Genomic DNA, 15,994 nt, shown 5'->3' with positions numbered 1-15,994 from the left:
GCCCTTCCTCTCCCCGCTGGCTTTATTCTGTCTTCTCGCTCCGCCTTCTCCCGTCTCCCTTAGCCTCGTCTCCTCATCAGTCTCTCCTTCTGCTTCCACCTTGCTCCATTCCGTCTTTTTTCTCAGGCCTGCTCTTACTCTCAGCTCCCGCCCGGGCCTGATGCATCCCTGCCGCCCCCTCTCTCCTCCTCGCCTCCTCTCACCTCCCTCCCGCCCCTGTGTTCCTGCCCTAGGAGACCCCTTGCCGATCCACCACTACTTCCACGGCTACCTGGCTGGTTTCAGCGTGCGCTCAGGCCGCCTGGAGAGCCGTGAGGTCATCGAGTGCCTCTATGCATGTCGGGAGGGGCTGGACTATAGGGATTTCGAGAGCCTGGGCAAAGGCATGAAGGTATTGCCCCTTCCTCTGGCCCCCTCCCTCCAGGCATGCCCCCCGCTCCCGCCCTCCCCAGCCCCCACCTCTGCTCCCTTCCTCTCCCGCCTCCTGGTCCTGCTCTCAGCCCTGTCTGTGTCTGGGGCCCAGGTCCACGTGAACCCCTCGCAGTCCCTGCTCACCCTGGAGGGGGATGATGTGGAGACCTTCAACCATGCCCTGCAGCATGTGGCTTACATGAACACTCTGCGCTTTGCCACGCCTGGCGTCAGGCCCCTGCGCCTCACCACTGCGGTCAAGTGAGTGTTGGGTGGGCGGGCAAATCACAGAACGGAGCCAGTGTCAGAGCTCCTTGGCTTTAGATGAAGGCTAGGCACACCTCTGTTGTTTAGGGATGGAAGACTGAACCTGCCCAATTGACACAGTAGTGCTGGTAGAAGAGCCTGGACTGGACTCAGACTTGCAACAGCCAATTCATTACTCTTCCCACTAAAGCACACTTCGAGGATTTGGGGGTGTTTTTTGTTTTTGTTTTTAATTTTATTGGAGTATAGTTGAATCACGATGTTGTATTAGTTTCAGGTGTACAGCAAAGTGACTCATATATATATTCATATGTGTGAATATATATATTCACATGGATATATATATCCATTCTTTTTTCCTGTGTAGGTTATTGCAGAATATTGAGTAGATTTCCCTTTGCTACACAGCAGGTCCTTGCCATTTTTCTATTCTATACATAGTAGTGTGTATATGCCAATCCCATCCTCCCACTTTATCCCTTCCCCTCATGGTTTCCCCTTTGATAACCATAAGTTTGATTTAGAAATCTGTGAGTTTGTTTCTGTTTTATAAATAAGTTCTTTTGTATCATTTTTATTAGATTCCACATATAAGTGATATCATTTTTGTCTTTCCCTGTCTGATTTACTTCATTTAGTGTGATAATCTCTAGGTCCATTCATGTTGCTGCAGATGGTATGATTTCATTATTTTTTTATGGCTGAGTAATAGTCCATAGTGCTACAGTGATCATTGGGGTACATGTATCTTTTTGTATTTTGCTTTTCTCTGGAGAGATGCCCAGAGGTGGGATTACTGGATCATGTGGTAGGTCTCTATTTAGTTTTTAAAGGAACCTCCATACTGTTCTCCATAGTAGTTGCATCAATTTACTTTCCCACCAAAAGTGTAGAAGGGTTTCCTTTTGTCTACACCCTCTCCAGCATTTTTGCTTTTTCTCCAGCATTTATTGATGATGGACTTTCTGACCGGTGTGAGGTTTGGGGATTTTAGTCTCTGTGCCTCTATGCTGATATGTAAAGTGGGACCAAAGTTGATACTGGATTGGGAGACCGGAGACCTGACACTAATTCCAATCCAATACTAATTGCCTGGATGACCTTGGGCAAAAAGCTCTAATTGTTTGATTATCAAATCAAATAGGGCGATCTAAGCCTGAGGATTGGCAACCTATGGCTCTGTGGCCAAATCTGGCCTGCTGCCTGTTTTTTGTAAAGTTTTATTAGAACACAGCCTTTCCCATTCATTTGCATACTGTTTATGGAAATGAGCTGCTTTTACCCTGTGATGACAGAGCTGAGTAGTTGGGATAGAAACTGGCCCAAAAAGTCGAAAATATTTACTGTATGGTCCTTCATGGAAAAAATGTGCTGACTTTTGAATTCTAAGTCAATGATTTTTGACTCTAATAGAAAAATTTACCTTACTTCAAGGTTTATTAGGTGTTTAAAAATAGAGATTAATTGAGAGGTAATGAAAACATAATAGTTACTAGCTTTTTAGCATTGAGCACATGCCTTAAAGCATAACAATAGAATGTAACTCAAACAATTGTTGTGAGAATAAATGATATAATCTAGGTCAAAGGCCCAGTGGAGAGCCTGTTCTGCAAACAGTTGGCTGTTGTTACTTGAAGACATGTTCACCCCTTATTAGCTCTAGGGGGGCGGTTTTTAGGAGCTACTGCCATCTAGTGGGTGGATTGCACAATGCAGGGGTCAGGATTCCTGAGTCAGATTTCCTTTCTCCCCTGCTCTGCCTGTTTCACCCAGAGCTGCTTGAAAAGAAACATCTTTGACTTGCCCCTATCCTGGCAGAAGTGGGTTTGGAGAGGAGTGGGCTCTGAGCCATGGACGGTGACTGGGAATGATATCAGGTCTCACCATTAGAGCTGTGGAAAGCAGGGGCAGGGTGTTGGGGATTTGGGTTACTGGTCCACAGTGCGGTCTTGATGCGGAGCTGAAGGCCATGGGCAGGTGAGGTCACGTGCACACAGATCGGTGCTGAGGCTATGCCTCACCGTGTTCTAGTGAGAACTCCAGCAGTTAAAGGGCCCTTCTCCAGCTCTGAAGGGGTTCATCCCTCAGGGACCAAGGAATGGCCTTCTCCGTTTCAGAGGTGCAGGAGCCACATCAGGGCAAGGGCTCTGTCTTCCGGTTCAGAGTGGAGTCTTGCAAGGGAGGTGTTGACACCCTCTTCATTGACTGGCTCATCTGAATTCCTCCAACCTCTTTCCTCCAGGGGAGAGGCTTATCCAAGGGCTGGTAACCTGACTTTGGTCCTTTAGTAGAGGGAAGGGGCCTTTTTCCTTTATAAGGTTAAGAAGGAGAGAGGTCTCATTTCTCCATTTCAGGACTATTGTGTGGTTAGTGCTTGAGGTCATAGGAGAAAATACAGAGGGGTGTGTGTGTGTGTGTGTGTGTGTGTGTGTGTGTGTAAGAGGGAGTGACAGATAGCCAGCAGCGTTCCCTTCCTGCGATGCCTATCTTGCCCTGCTCCATGTGGCTCTCCCAGCGTCCATCTAAAGCTGGTTTTATGCAGCTTATCAGTCAATGCGGTTTTCCCTAAGGTTTATTTTTTTATTTTTTTTTTTTATTTTAAGATTTCTTTCTTGGATTCTTGGAAAGCCCATCTACTCATGGCATTGACCACGGAACAGATGGCTACCGCATCTTTTTCTCTAACTTTGTTCTCTTTCTATAGCTCTTGAATTTCTACCTGCTTGCTATAACCTCTATTTAGAAGTTCTGCCAGCACCTCACATATGAGCTAAAGCTGAAATGATGATCTTCGATGCCTGACCTAGCCCCTCCCCTGAATTCTCTGCTTCTGTGATGGTGTCTCTGTCCTTGCAGTCACCTTGGCTTGCAGCCTCCAAGTCACCTCCGATTGCTCTCTGTCTCTTTCCTCCACGCCCCATCAGATGCCAGGTCTCCCAGATCCTGCTCGGCGCTGTGTCTGGGATCTGTCTCCTCTTTTTCCGTGTCTGCCAGTATGACTCCAGCAGGCTCTCATGACCTCTCCCCTGGCCTATTGCTATAACCTTCTAACTCGTTGGCTATCTCTGTTATTCTAACTTCAGTTCGGCCTCCACCCTGTGGCTAGTTTAGTGATCCTAAATCAGAATGTTCATCCGCACCTTTCCCTGCTGAAGAAGACGTCAATGCTTCCCTTTTGCCCATGGCCCCAAAATTGCCCTCAGAGACCTCAACCACCGTTCCTGCCTTTCCTGCTTCCTGGTCCTCTGTTCCCCTTAGTGTGCGCCTCGCCCAAACCATCTACCCTCCTTTAAAGGCCAGCTCGCTTGCTACTTTTCTTGATCATTCCTACCCTCCCTTGCCAAATGCCCCACTCCCATCCTCTCCCTCTCTGAACTCCCACGGCCTTGTGTTTGTCCCACGGATGTGACACTAACAATGGTGGCCCTTGTTTTAAGGTTTGGGTGCCCGTTCTAATCTCTCCACCAGATGGTTAGTGCCTTCAGGTCTGGGCCAGCCCCCGAGAGTCCCCTTTGCGTCCCCTTTGGATCCCCCATTGCAGTGGGAATGTCTGTTAGAGGTGGTGCTCCCAGAGTCTGCTCGGGTGGTTTCCCAAGAGGCTTTTTTTTTTTTTAATTACTTAATTTTATTTATTTATTTTTGTTTAATTTTTTTTAGGGCCGCACCTGCGGCAATGCCAGATCCTTAATCCACTGAGTGAGGCCAGGGATCAAATTCACGTCCTCATGGATACCAGTTGGGTTCATTACCATTGAGCCACAAGGGGAACTCCCTTTATTTTTTATTTTATTTATTTATTTTATTTTTAATTTGTCTTTCTGGGGCCACGCCAGCGGCATATGGGAGGTTCCCAGGGTAGGGGTCTAATCAGAGCTGTAGCCACTGGCCTACACCACAGCCACAGCAACACGGGATCCTTAATCCACTGAGTGAGGCCAGGGATCAAACCCATGTCCTCATGGATGCAAGTCAGTTTTGTTTCTGCTGAGCCACGATGGGAACTCCTTATTTTATTTTATTTTTTTTTAATTTTCCAAGAGTGTTTGATCTGGGCCTCTCTGAATGATCATGCAGACTGTTTCAGGTGCCGTTCCTTGTGGCGCAGGAACTCAGCAAATTGTGGGTGTTGTACCTTCAGGGGCTCTAAGCTCACGGCATCCGCTGAAGTTAGACCTTCTCCCTTTTGCCTCCAGTCATCGATCTGGGCCCACTTGGTAACAGGGGTCCAGTCCTGTTTGCAGTTAGCACAGGCATGTGGTCCACACGCCCTGCTCCGGAATGACCACCTCCCCTGTGAAGGCTGCTTATTCAAGGGGTGCACTTCTTTATAAATAAATTTGACTTGTGCAAATCCAGGCCCCACCTTATGCCTGTGGTTGAATGGAAAAATCATGAACTTGGAATGAGAGGAAAGGATTAAGCCCAGAATGGGACACCTATTTCCTTTTTTTTTTGAGACCAGAAGTCCAAAGTTTTTTGTTTCCGTTCTGGAGAACTAGTGTCAGCAAAGGTGGTTTCCAGTGGAACTCTGAAGGAATATCCATTCCCTGCCTTTCTCCTAGCTTCTGGTGGCCTCAGGCATTCCTTGGCGGGCAGGTAGAATCTTCCTAAGTCTTCACATGTATTTCCTTCTCAAGTGCTTCTGCGGGACACCTATTTCTTATATGGCTAAGATGCTTGATCCAGGAGCTTTGGTTTCTTATCCCAATTCCAACAGTAGTGACAGAAGGTTAAGTGAAATAATGTGGGCAGAATGCTTCATTAACCAGCAAGGGCTGTGAGATTTATTGATTTTGGAGGTGATTCTGGGAGCATGATCCCCAGTGGCTGTGCTCTGGTTGCTCTGAGCTGGCTGAGTTCTCTATTGAACCTTCGCCGAAGCAGTGACCCAAGCTGCTGCAGTGACAACGCCAGATCTTTAACCCTCTGTGCTACCAGGGTACTCCCTGCCGCCCTACTAGTGATGTTGAATATTTTTTGATGTGTATCTACCAGATGTTGTACTGAATGCCCTTTTTTTTTTTTCAGTCTCTTGGATGAAGAACTGTGTAGGTTTATACATTTCTGTAAATTCAGTTCATAAAATACAGTTTGATAGATGTTCCATAATCTGAGGGTAGGGCATTGATGATGTCATCGCCCCATAGGTCAGCGTTGCCTGACCTTCTGTCCCTGACCCTTGCCTGCAGTGGCATCCTCCTGGGAAAGGGTATCTCCCCCCCTCCCTCTTCTCTGTGGGGGTGGTGGTCGTGTAGAGACATCATCCCCCTTTCCTCCCTATGTGGGGTGCTCTCCGTAGAGGTGGAGGCCGAGAGCAGTGAAATAGAATACAGGCTATAAGGGAGGGGATGTTGGGGTCCCAAGCTGCCTCTCTCCCCTCTTCTCATGTAGGTGCTTCAGTGAAGAATCCTGTGTCTCCATCCCCGAAGTGGAGGGCTACGTGGTGGTACTCCAGCCTGATGCCCCCCAGATTCTGCTTAGTGGCACTGCTCATTTTGCCCGCCCAGCTGTGGACTTCGAAGGACCTGAGGGGGTCCCTTTGTTCCCTGATCTTCAAATCACTTGCTCCATTTCTCATCAAGTGGAGGCCAAAAAGGATGAGAGCTGGCAGGGCACAGGTAAGGAGGGCTCCAGGGGGCGATGTCCTCCAGAGAAGGGGTCTGTGTCTGGAACCAGAGTGAAGGAGAAAATTCAGGGCTGGACATGAGAGAGTGACGTCATCCTGCATTCTCTTGACTGGAACCACTGACTGTTGAGGAAGGAGAGCCAGTGGGAGGCCCAGGGGCATAAGGAGGTTCTTGAAAGTGATGCTGGAGTCCCTTGTAGCTCGGCGGGTTAAGGCTCTGGGATTGTCACTGCTGTGGCTCCGTTTGCTGTGGTGACACCAGTTTGATATCTGGCTTGGGAACTTCCACATGCTGTAGGAGTGTCAAAAAAAAAGAAAAGAAAAGAAAAAAAAGAAAGGAAAGAAGGAAGGATGGAAGAAAGAAAGAAAATGATGCTCTCAGGGGATGGTCCTAGGAGGAGAGGAGGAGTGGCCATGAGGCGGACCCCTCAGCTCTGACCCGGTTCCTGATTCTCTTCCATCCAGTGACAGACACTCGCATGTCGGATGAGATCGTGCACAACCTGGACGGCTGTGAGATTTCTCTGGTGGGGGATGACCTGGACCCCGAGCGGGAGAGCCTACTCTTGGACATGGCGTCCTTGCAGCAGCGAGGACTGGAGCTCACCAACACGTCCGCCTACCTCACTATTGCTGGTCAGTGGGGCCTGAAAGCCTGTGCTCTTTCCTGGGGTGGGGCCCTCCCGTGGTCAAGGATCTGGGAAACCGTGGGGGGCCTACTTCCGGGACCAGAGATGTGGGCAAGTGTCACCTTGCACCTTCCCAGCCTGGAAGAGCCCCTGGCTTCCAGGTTGCCCCTAGAGATGGTGGCCTTGCTTGACGGTTCTTGTCCCAGCTTCTCTCTCCAGCCCAGCTCACCTGCACTCCAGTCTCCACTCTTCTTTGGCTCCGTCTCTGACTCACTCTCTAATCCTCTAGCTGTTTGGTCCTTGCCGTCTTCTCTTTCTTGCCTCTCATGCATCTTGTGGACACAGCATGTCTTTAAGTCAAGAGCTCACCCCTTAGTGAATGGGGGGTAGTGACTTGACAGCTTCTCAAGGAAGCCTCTTCTTCTCTGAAGGACCCTCCACCATGGAGAATAGGAGAAGATGGGGTGACCGGTCCCCTCCTGTTTCCAGCCCCTTCCAGAGCCGCAGAGAGGACTTCCGTGTTTTCCCCTCTCCATTTCCTTCCTGCTTTCACCTCCCTTCTGTCCTGCAGGGTGTCCTTATTTCCTTCTCTCTGTCCCTCCCCACAAGCTGCAGAACTCCCGGAAGCGGACAGAGGGTCCTTTACCCCCTCAGGGTGGGGTGTGTGGGGTGGGGGGATGGGGAGCATCTCTTCCTCTGAGAACTCAGGTCACAGTCCTATTGGGGGGTGTCAGCTGGTAGGAGCCTGGAAGAGAGACCTGGGGCCTCTTCGCTGGCTCCTCCCCTGAGCTGCCTTCTGTCCCCAGGGGTGGAGAGCATCACGGTGTATGAGGAGATCCTGAGGCAGGCTCATTATCGGCTGCGACATGGAGCTGCCCTCTATGCCCGGAAATTCCGGCTTTCCTGCTCCGAAATGAACGGGCGTTACTCCAGCAATGAGTTCGTGGTGGAGGTACCCAGAGTCTCCTCCCTCCCATGCCCCCCCCCCACACCTACCTCACTGCCGCCTGCAAGGAGCAGGGTTGCGGGGGACCGATCCCCTTAGTGGGTGGGGATGGGAACTGCAGCAGGGATGGGATGCCTGGCAGTGGGTGCGGTAGAAGGGGAAGCTGGGGGACAGGGTGGAAGAGCTGGGCCCTAGAGGAGAGATGGGAGTGGGGAGAAGCACCCACGAGGCCCACCCTCTCTCCAGGTCAGCGTCCTGCACAGCATGAACCGGGTGGCTCACCCCAGCCACATGCTCAGCTCCCAGCAGTTCCTGCACCGAGGTCACCAACCCCCGCCCGAGATGGCCGGACACAGCCTGGCCAGCTCCCACCGCAACTCCAGTACGTAAGGCTGCTCGGGGCCAGTGGCCGGTGGGTGGAGTGGATTGGCACAAGCATCCTTCCCTCCACTACTGGGAAGGAGGAGAGGGGAGGAGCGGTGGGCTCTGTTCCCTGTGGAACCTGACCTGGTTGAGCGCTCTGATCCAGTCCCTTCATCCCCCGGATCATTCGGTTTCCCTCATGTGGAATGTGAGCCGCGTGTCATCACAGGGGTGTTTGGATCTGGGATCACGGTCTGTGTGGGTTTCGCCTTTGTTGTTCCGGTTCCTTTGTTATTTCTCAACAATGGCAAGTTAGCCCTGGACTTCGGGATCCTCAAGTGTGGAGCTGTCAAGTGTGTATTAAGCACCTAGTGTGTACGAGCACTGTCCTAAAGTACTAGTAGGAATACCAGAGAATGAAAAGATAGACACAGGAGTTCCTGTCGTGGCGCAGTGGTTAACGAATCCGACTAGGAACCATGAGGTTGCGGGTTCGGTCCCTGCCCTTGCTCAGTGGGTTAAGGATCCGGTGTTGCCGTGAGCTGTGGTGTAGGTTGCAGACGCGGCTCGGATCCCGCGTTGCTGTGGCTCTGGTGTAGGCCTGTGGCTACAGCTCCGATTGGACCCCTAGCCTTCGGGAACCTCCATATGCCATGGGAGCGGCCCAAGAAATAGCAAAAAGACAAAAAAAAAAAAAGAAAAGATAGACATAGCCCCTATCCTCAAGGAGAACATTGGTGCAATTGCGTGTGTAATTCTGTGTTAGCTATAAAGTCATACACTGTTTCTAAAACAAAATATGGAAATATGCAAAGTGTCACATCCAGATGGAGTGCTGCCTTTCAAAGAAATCTCATTCCCTGGCTATGGTTGTTTTACTAGTGATGCAATTTTTTTTTGTCTTTTTAGTGCTGCACCCGTGGCATATGGAGGTTCCCAGACTAGGGGTCAAATCAGAGCTATAGCCACTGGCCTATGCCACAGCCACAGCAACACCAGATCCTTAACCTACTGAGTGAGGCCAGGGACTGAACCTGCGTCCTCATGGATACTAGTCAGATTTGTTTCCTATGAGCCACAATGGGAATTCCAGTAATGCAATTTTTAACTCACAATTTAAGTGTTGCTTAATTATAGAAAAATTAGGAACCAAGCATAAGAAAGAAAAGTCAGCTCTAATTCCACCACAATTGACCATTGTTAATATGGTATATTATGTGCCAGTTTTGGTCTATGTCTTTTTTTTTTTTTCTCTTTTAACAAAGATGGGAGGAAACTACTTTTCAGCCTGATATTTATGCCTAATATTATGAAAGGATTCTTCTCCCATATTGTTAAAAAAACTGCAAAATGGTTCTGATTTGCTGGAAATGATTTTGGGAATCGCTTCTTTGTAGAATTGCTTTTCAAGTCAATTTATGAGTTGCCTTTATTTTTGTTACTTTTGGGGACACAGCTTGCTTTTGGCCCAGGTCAGTGTTACCCAACTTCAGCATCCACTTTTGTCACAGTGGCTCTTGATAGCATTTTGCATTTGTAAACCTAAAAACCACTCTCAGAGGGCAGAGATTTATCACTTTTTGAAAAGGTCAAAAGGCGTATCGGGAGTTCCCATCATGGCTCAGTGGTTAACGAATCCGACTAGGAACCATGAGGTTGCAGGTTCGATTCCTGCCCTTGCTCAGTGGGTTAACAATCCGGCGTTGCCGTGACCTGTGGTGTAGGTTGCAGACGCAGCTCGGATCCCGCGTTGCTGTGCCTCTGGTGTAGGCCGGGGGCTACAGCTCCGATTGGACCCCTAGCCTGGGAACCTCCATATGCCGGGGGAGCGGCCCAAGAAATGGCAAAAAGACAAAAAAAAAAAAAAAAGAAAAAGGCATTTCGCAGACTCTGAAGGCAATTTCCTAAGGAGTTCCAAAAATGCTTTCTTAGAAGAAGTTCATGGTCGCTGCACCCTGAATGGATAGCACTCACGTCAACCATGTAATAATAAGAAGAGTAAATACGGGTATGCCAGGTTCCACAAGCATGGGCTTTACACCTGTTAACCCAGCGAGTCATTACAGACAACAGATGAAATAGGTGCTAGAGTTATGCCCTCCAAAGCCAAGGAAATGGAGGCCCAGAGAGGTTAGGTATCTTATGCACGATCACAGAGCTAGAAAGTGGTGGAGCCAGGATTCAAATCCAAGCAGTAAGAATCCAGAACCCTGCACTAACCATTACCCTCCATGCCCTCTCCGCTTATTCATTTATTTATTTTGGTCTTTTTTTTAGGGCCACACCCAAGGCATATGGGAGTTCCCAGGCTAGGGGTCAGATTGGAGCCATGGCTGCCAGTCTATGCCACAGCTCACGGCAGCGCTGGAGTCTTATCCCACTGAGCGAGGCCAAGGATTGAAACCGGGTCGGTTCTAGTTGGGTGTGTTACCACAGAGCCACAAGGGGAACTCCCTTCACTTGTGTTTGATGCTTTGAAAAGAGATCTCATTACTTTGTAGTTGCACCTAATTTGGAGGCGCTCTGGGGGCTTCCTGATGTCCTTGACTGACGCTAGCTCTCCAGGACCCCAGGATTCAGTCTGATTTCCTCTCCTTGGGCAGCGGCCACCACTGTGCAGTCTCTCGTGTTTCCTTTCCCCTGGGACTGGCTCTGCTTTTCTTTGCTCTCTCTGAAAAGGCCTACGGGGGCCTTTTAAAGTGCTTTTTCCTGTGATTCCTACAGCAAAGCAGATGGGAGTAGGGGCGAGGAGGGTGGATAAGGCGTAACCAAGCTGAAAAAGTTCAAGGACGCTTCACACAATCTTTAGAGACGTGTGCGTGAATGAGACCTGTTTTTGTTCAATAGACCCTTTGGGGCCATGATCCTCCACCTCTTTCTCCAGTTCTTTTCACGGGGATTATTCCATTCAGCCTTGTCTGGGTTGGGCACTGGGTCCTGCCACTCAGATTAGGGTCAAGGCGGCCCAGGTTGGCACGGATGCTGGGCCTGCCAAGACTCTTGTCCTTCTTTTCTCGGCTGGCTTTGAGATCCCAGGCGAGAGTGGCAGCCTCCAACTCTCCAAAGCTCCTAAGCATGGCAGGAAAGAGAGATCAGTGTGAACCGGGACAGTCAGCCAGGGAAGGTCTTGTGGTGCCTTCAGAGCTTGAGCTTAGACCTTGAAGGTTAGAAGGGAATTGGGATGGACATGAGAGAGAATGAGAGCTTGAGAATTGGGGATGGGTGGCTGGTTGGTGGGGGGCGGTTTTATTTGGGGAGAAGGAGGCTGTCTGAGAGGAGTGAGTTGAGCTGATAGAGACATGAATCCAGTCCTTCCCAACTCTGATGCACATCAGAATTGCCTGGGGAGCAAGAAGGTTGCTCGGTGCCTAGGCTGCAGCCCATACTCGTTAAATCAGAATGTCTGCGGTGGGGAGCCAGGCACCACTGGTTTCTAAAGATCCTCAGATGATTGCCACATGCAACCAAGTTTGGAATCATTTTCCGACTTTGTTACCTACTGGTATCTGGGATTTTGCGGAAAGACTGATAGTGCAGTAGGATAAAAATAAAAAGTGAATTAGGAAGTGAAGAGGCAAGGACAGTGATGAAAGAAGAAGATGAAGTCAGGGAACAAGTTAGTTCATAAAATACGTGCCGTGAGATACTGTGGAGCTGCTAGAGTGACCAGGATTTGGAATCTGAGCTTCCTTGTTGCTGAAACAGAAGGAAAGCCGAGCAATTAGGAAAGGCATGTGATGGGACCAACTAGTGTTTCAAGAGGAGCCCAGGACCCAGAGCAGAAAGAGGTTTCTCCTGAGGCTCTTCACAAGGGTGTCCATGAGGGACTGTGAACAGGGCTTCCGTAGTGGCTCACAATCACACGAAACCAGGAGTTTCACACAGGCCATTGGCTGAAACTAAAACACCCCTTCCTGTTGGCCTTGGAGGTCATTCAAGGCCTGAATCAACTCCCTGGATCTAAAGCAGTAAGAAAGGGTGATGGTGCTTCCTAAGCTCTTGATTTTTGTTTGTAGCTAATTTTAAAATCCTCCCATCTCCCTGGGCCTCCTGGCTCATTTTAAACTAATTAACCACATTTGTTTGCCTGAAGATGGAGTGTCTGCATTCTGTCTTTCCGGTGGTCATTTCTAATTCCTGGCCGTCGACTTGTCATTTCCTTTAGTGGGCCAGGGACTCAAAGGGACAAATGCATTTGATTAAGGCCCAAAGCAGAAGTTTGGCTTGTCATCATTGTGCCCCTAGAGCAAGTTCACCTGCTGTGGCCTTTACTCTAAGCAGGGGTGGGGTGGGGGTTCCTGTCCCTTCCAGAGCCTGGGCTTAGCTGCAGGGACTTCTACTGGTGGGGTCACTGCCCCAGATCTTGCCCACAGACATGGAGACTGGGAAGGGTCTGCCTCCCCTCCCCCATCCCAAGGGCATTGAGAAATGCTCATCCAGCCAGGCCCATCTCTCCCCGGAGCTGGTGCCCAGGGAGTCTGCCCACCCCGCTCAACAGAGTTTACTCAGCAGCATCTGCTCTAGTTGGCCAGAGGCCCCAAGTGGGCTAAGGGTTGGGTCAGGCTGGGACCTGACTTGGCAGAGTGCCGATAGGGTGGCCTCAGGGAGGTACGAGGCTAGTGCCTGCTGGGACAGGGCGTGCTCCCACACCTGGGTGGCCCTGGAGCGTGTGACAGTGTGTGGGTGCTGGCTGCCGGAAGGATGGGTCTGCAGTAGTGTGTGAGGGCTCCCGTGCATGTGCTTCTCTGTGCTCTGCTCTGTCTCTTGACAAATGAGTCTTAAAGGTGGGAGATAAATCTGTGTGTGTGTGTGTGTGTGTGTGTGTGAGGTAAATCCGTGTGTGTGTGTGTGTGTGTGTGTGTGTGTATGTGTGTGAGACGCCCAGGGTGTGGACCTCCTGGAGTCTCAGTGGTCACTGAGCCGCTGTGCCCACACGGTGGGCAGGGCTGCATACCCATGTGGAGTGCAGTGACCCAGCTGCCTGTGAGGGCCCTGGGCCTGGGGGTGTGGGTCTGGGGTCTCTACATCCACCTGCTGTCCCTGGGGCTGTGGGCTGTCCTGCTGCTTCTCCAAATGCCGTATGTGTGTGCAGAGGAGGCCGGCAAGGCTCTGCTTTCAGCTGTTGGCTCTGTGGCCCTCATGGCCCAGGTCTGTGGTGGTTACATCTTCCTGCAGGGGGTGGCCTGGTCTGCCCAGCTGGCAGGGCGCTGGGTGGCGCTGCACATGTGGCTCTGCAGCGTCTTGCTGGAGACCTTCAGGCGCATCCTTTTGACCCTGCCTTATGAGCAGGCCGCTGGGTGGCTGCTCTGGGCAGGGGTATGGGCCAGCAGAGGCCTGGCGCAGATGCATGGTGTGGTGAGGTTGGTCCAGCTGTGTGCCCACACCCTCCTCCTGGGCATGTCCCTGTGTTTGCACGTCTGCTTTGCCTCCATCAGCTCGAAGGTCCGCGTGAGGGTCTCAATGCCCTTCCGAGTCCATGCCCCTCTCAGCCTGGGCTTCAGAGTGAGGCTGCAGCCTCAGAGGCTTGACCAGGCTGAGGGGGAGGTGGGAACACTCCGAGGGGGGCACAGGCCCCAGCTGCCCAGGGGCCTCGAGCCCATCAGGAGGAGGGACGTGCTGCCAAGCAGGCGCCAGTTCTGTCCAGGTGGGTAAGTGAAGGGGCTGCTCTCTGCCCCTTGGGCCTGTCCCCAGCCTTGGGTGCCAGCACCTCCTCCCCGCAGCTAGGCCACTCTTGGAGCCTGCTTCTCCTCTTACCAGGCAGGAGGGCCCTCTCTCCTCTTGCACCAACAAGCTCTTGCAGCTGCCTCTCTCCTTCCATCGCTGGGCTTGGGCCCCTCCTTCCTGGACTGAGCGGTCCCTAGGGAAGGCACAGGCAGGAGAACCTGGGCAGGGTCCAGGCCTTTCTCTCTGGCTGCTGAGAACAGGGCTGCTCACTGCAGGGGGGCTGGGAGGCCTTCTCCGCCCCCTGTCCTTGCCTCCTTTGCAGGCCTCACCCTCTGTCCCTCTGTCTCTTGGGCCCCAGCAGCAGCTGCTCTGCTGCCCCTTCCCTCCCCTGGGTGGGGGCTTGGCTTTTCCTCCAGCTCCTATGGGGGAGTTGCTTCTTCTGGGCCATCATGGACCCTGTCTTCTGCTAGGGGACCCCTCTGCCCAGGACCCCCTCCCCAAGCCAGGTCCCCTCAGGTGCCCCTGGCTCTCCCCGCAGTGGTCCCCAGTGCCGCGACCCTCATCATTGTGGTGTGTGTGGGTTTCCTGGTGCTCATGGTCGTCCTGGGCCTCGTGCGCATCCACTCGCTGCACCGCCGTGTCTCGGGGGCTGGAGGGACCCCAGGGGCCTCCAGTGACCCCAAGGACCCCGACCTCTTCTGGGACGACTCAGCTCTCACCATTATTGTCAACCCCATGGAGGTGAGTGCGGCGGGGGAGGGGGGCAGTAGAGTCGGGGCTCAGCTGGGGGGCCCCCCTCCAGCCTCCGGGACTTCTGCTGAGGCCCCCACCCACCTCCCCCAGTCCTACCAGAGCCGGCAGGCCTGCGTGGCTGGCGCTGCAGGTGGCCAGCAGGAGGACGAGGACAGCAGCGACTCTGAGGCAGCCGACTCGCCCAGCAGTGACGAGAGACGCATCATCGAGACCCCGCCTCACCGCTACTAAGGCCTCCATCGCCTCTCCCCCCTCCCCAGCCCAACAGAGAGAGAGAATTCTCCCCGGGTGAGACAGACACCCCCAGAAGGGAGAGAAGGACATTCTGAGAGAAGAGAGCCCGGGAGGGAGGGAACTCTTGGAACAAGTCATGCATCCTGTAACCTCAGAATCCCCTGGGATCCCCCCATCCCCCTACCCCTCACTCACCCACAGCTCACCCCCTCTGTGCCTCTGGGCGCTGACTCCCCTGGTGTGGGAGACTTTGGCTGCCTTTTCTGCCCCCAGGCAGCCGCCCCCTTCCCTGTCTTGCCCCCCAGTGGCCTGCGCTATAATGGGGGGGGGGGGGTTAGGGACTGAAGGAGACCCTGTCCTTTACTCTCCCCCACTCTCCTGTCCACAGAGCCCCTGATCCAGACCCCCCCCCCAAAGCTGGGCCTTCCCTGCTTCTCTTACGACCACCCCTTCCCATTTCACTCTGGGGACCCCTGCTTCTTCTCCTGGTCCCCTTCCCTCCTCTTTCGTCCCCTTTCCCCTCCTCTCCTGGCCTGAGGTCCCATAGCCCCTTCCTGCAGGACCTGGTTGTGGCTGGGTTGTGGGGATGGGAGCCGAGGTGGGGGCCCCGGGTGTATTATATATAATGTATATTTTTTCATGTCGTCGTGAGCGCAGCCCCTGTGTTCTGTGTGCAGCCTCGTGTGTGCGTGTGGCATCGTTAAGTCCTGGGGTGGGGGTAGGGGGATGGGTGTGGTGGGACAGGGGACACATCCTAGGGTTTTCAAATAAAACAACCAGAAAAAAGCTAAGTGAGCTGTCTCTTGCCTGCCTGATCCTGTGTGGGTGCCATGTGGGTGGCACCTCTGGGTCTCCAGCCCCTTTGGTCTCTGAACTGAAGTCACTGGGGTCGGATGGCCCCCACTGCCTTCTTCTGATTCAGGAAATGCCACAGACATGGGGGCTTTGTGGGGGATGCCATCAGCCCTTCCCCATCTCTTGGCAGATTCCCGTCTGGAGCACCTGCGTGTCCAGGCAACCCTGCTATCTGTAATAATAGAGAACAGGGAGTTCCCATTGTGGCTCAGCTGTAACAAACCCAACTAGTATCCATGAGGCCGT

At 52.3% G+C, this 15,994-nt stretch overlaps 2 protein-coding genes across 2 annotated transcripts in view; both read left to right on the top strand.

The window, feature by feature from the left end:
• The window catches only part of CLSTN3 (calsyntenin 3), a 28,618-nt gene extending 12,930 nt beyond the window's left edge, over positions 1-15,688 (top strand). Inside the window, exons 11-18 of the mRNA XM_047787642.1 lie at positions 234-391; positions 524-672; positions 6,070-6,296; positions 6,770-6,940; positions 7,740-7,885; positions 8,126-8,261; positions 14,445-14,647; positions 14,750-15,688. Coding sequence (XP_047643598.1) covers positions 234-391; positions 524-672; positions 6,070-6,296; positions 6,770-6,940; positions 7,740-7,885; positions 8,126-8,261; positions 14,445-14,647; positions 14,750-14,890 — 1,331 coding nt within the window. The 3' untranslated portion in view covers positions 14,891-15,688. The remainder of the gene's footprint in view (positions 1-233; positions 392-523; positions 673-6,069; positions 6,297-6,769; positions 6,941-7,739; positions 7,886-8,125; positions 8,262-14,444; positions 14,648-14,749) is intronic.
• On the top strand, positions 13,076-14,155 carry LOC125131275 (uncharacterized). The gene has a single exon (XM_047787643.1). It carries the CDS (start codon positions 13,109-13,111, stop codon positions 13,892-13,894), a length of 786 nt encoding a protein of 261 aa, XP_047643599.1. The 5' UTR covers positions 13,076-13,108; the 3' UTR covers positions 13,895-14,155.
• Positions 15,689-15,994: the final 306 nt, after the last annotated feature.

This window comes from Phacochoerus africanus, chromosome 7, assembly GCF_016906955.1.
Source record: "Phacochoerus africanus isolate WHEZ1 chromosome 7, ROS_Pafr_v1, whole genome shotgun sequence".
Classification (NCBI taxonomy): Eukaryota; Metazoa; Chordata; class Mammalia; order Artiodactyla; family Suidae; genus Phacochoerus; species Phacochoerus africanus.
The sequence above is the reverse complement of the archived record's forward strand: the minus strand, read 5'-3'. Positions and strand labels throughout refer to the sequence as shown.

Excerpts from the sequence above, each read along its gene's own strand:
- LOC125131275 (XM_047787643.1), top strand. The coding sequence starts at position 13,109 with ATGTGTGTGAGACGCCCAGGGTGTGGACCTCCTGGAGTCTCAGTGGTC.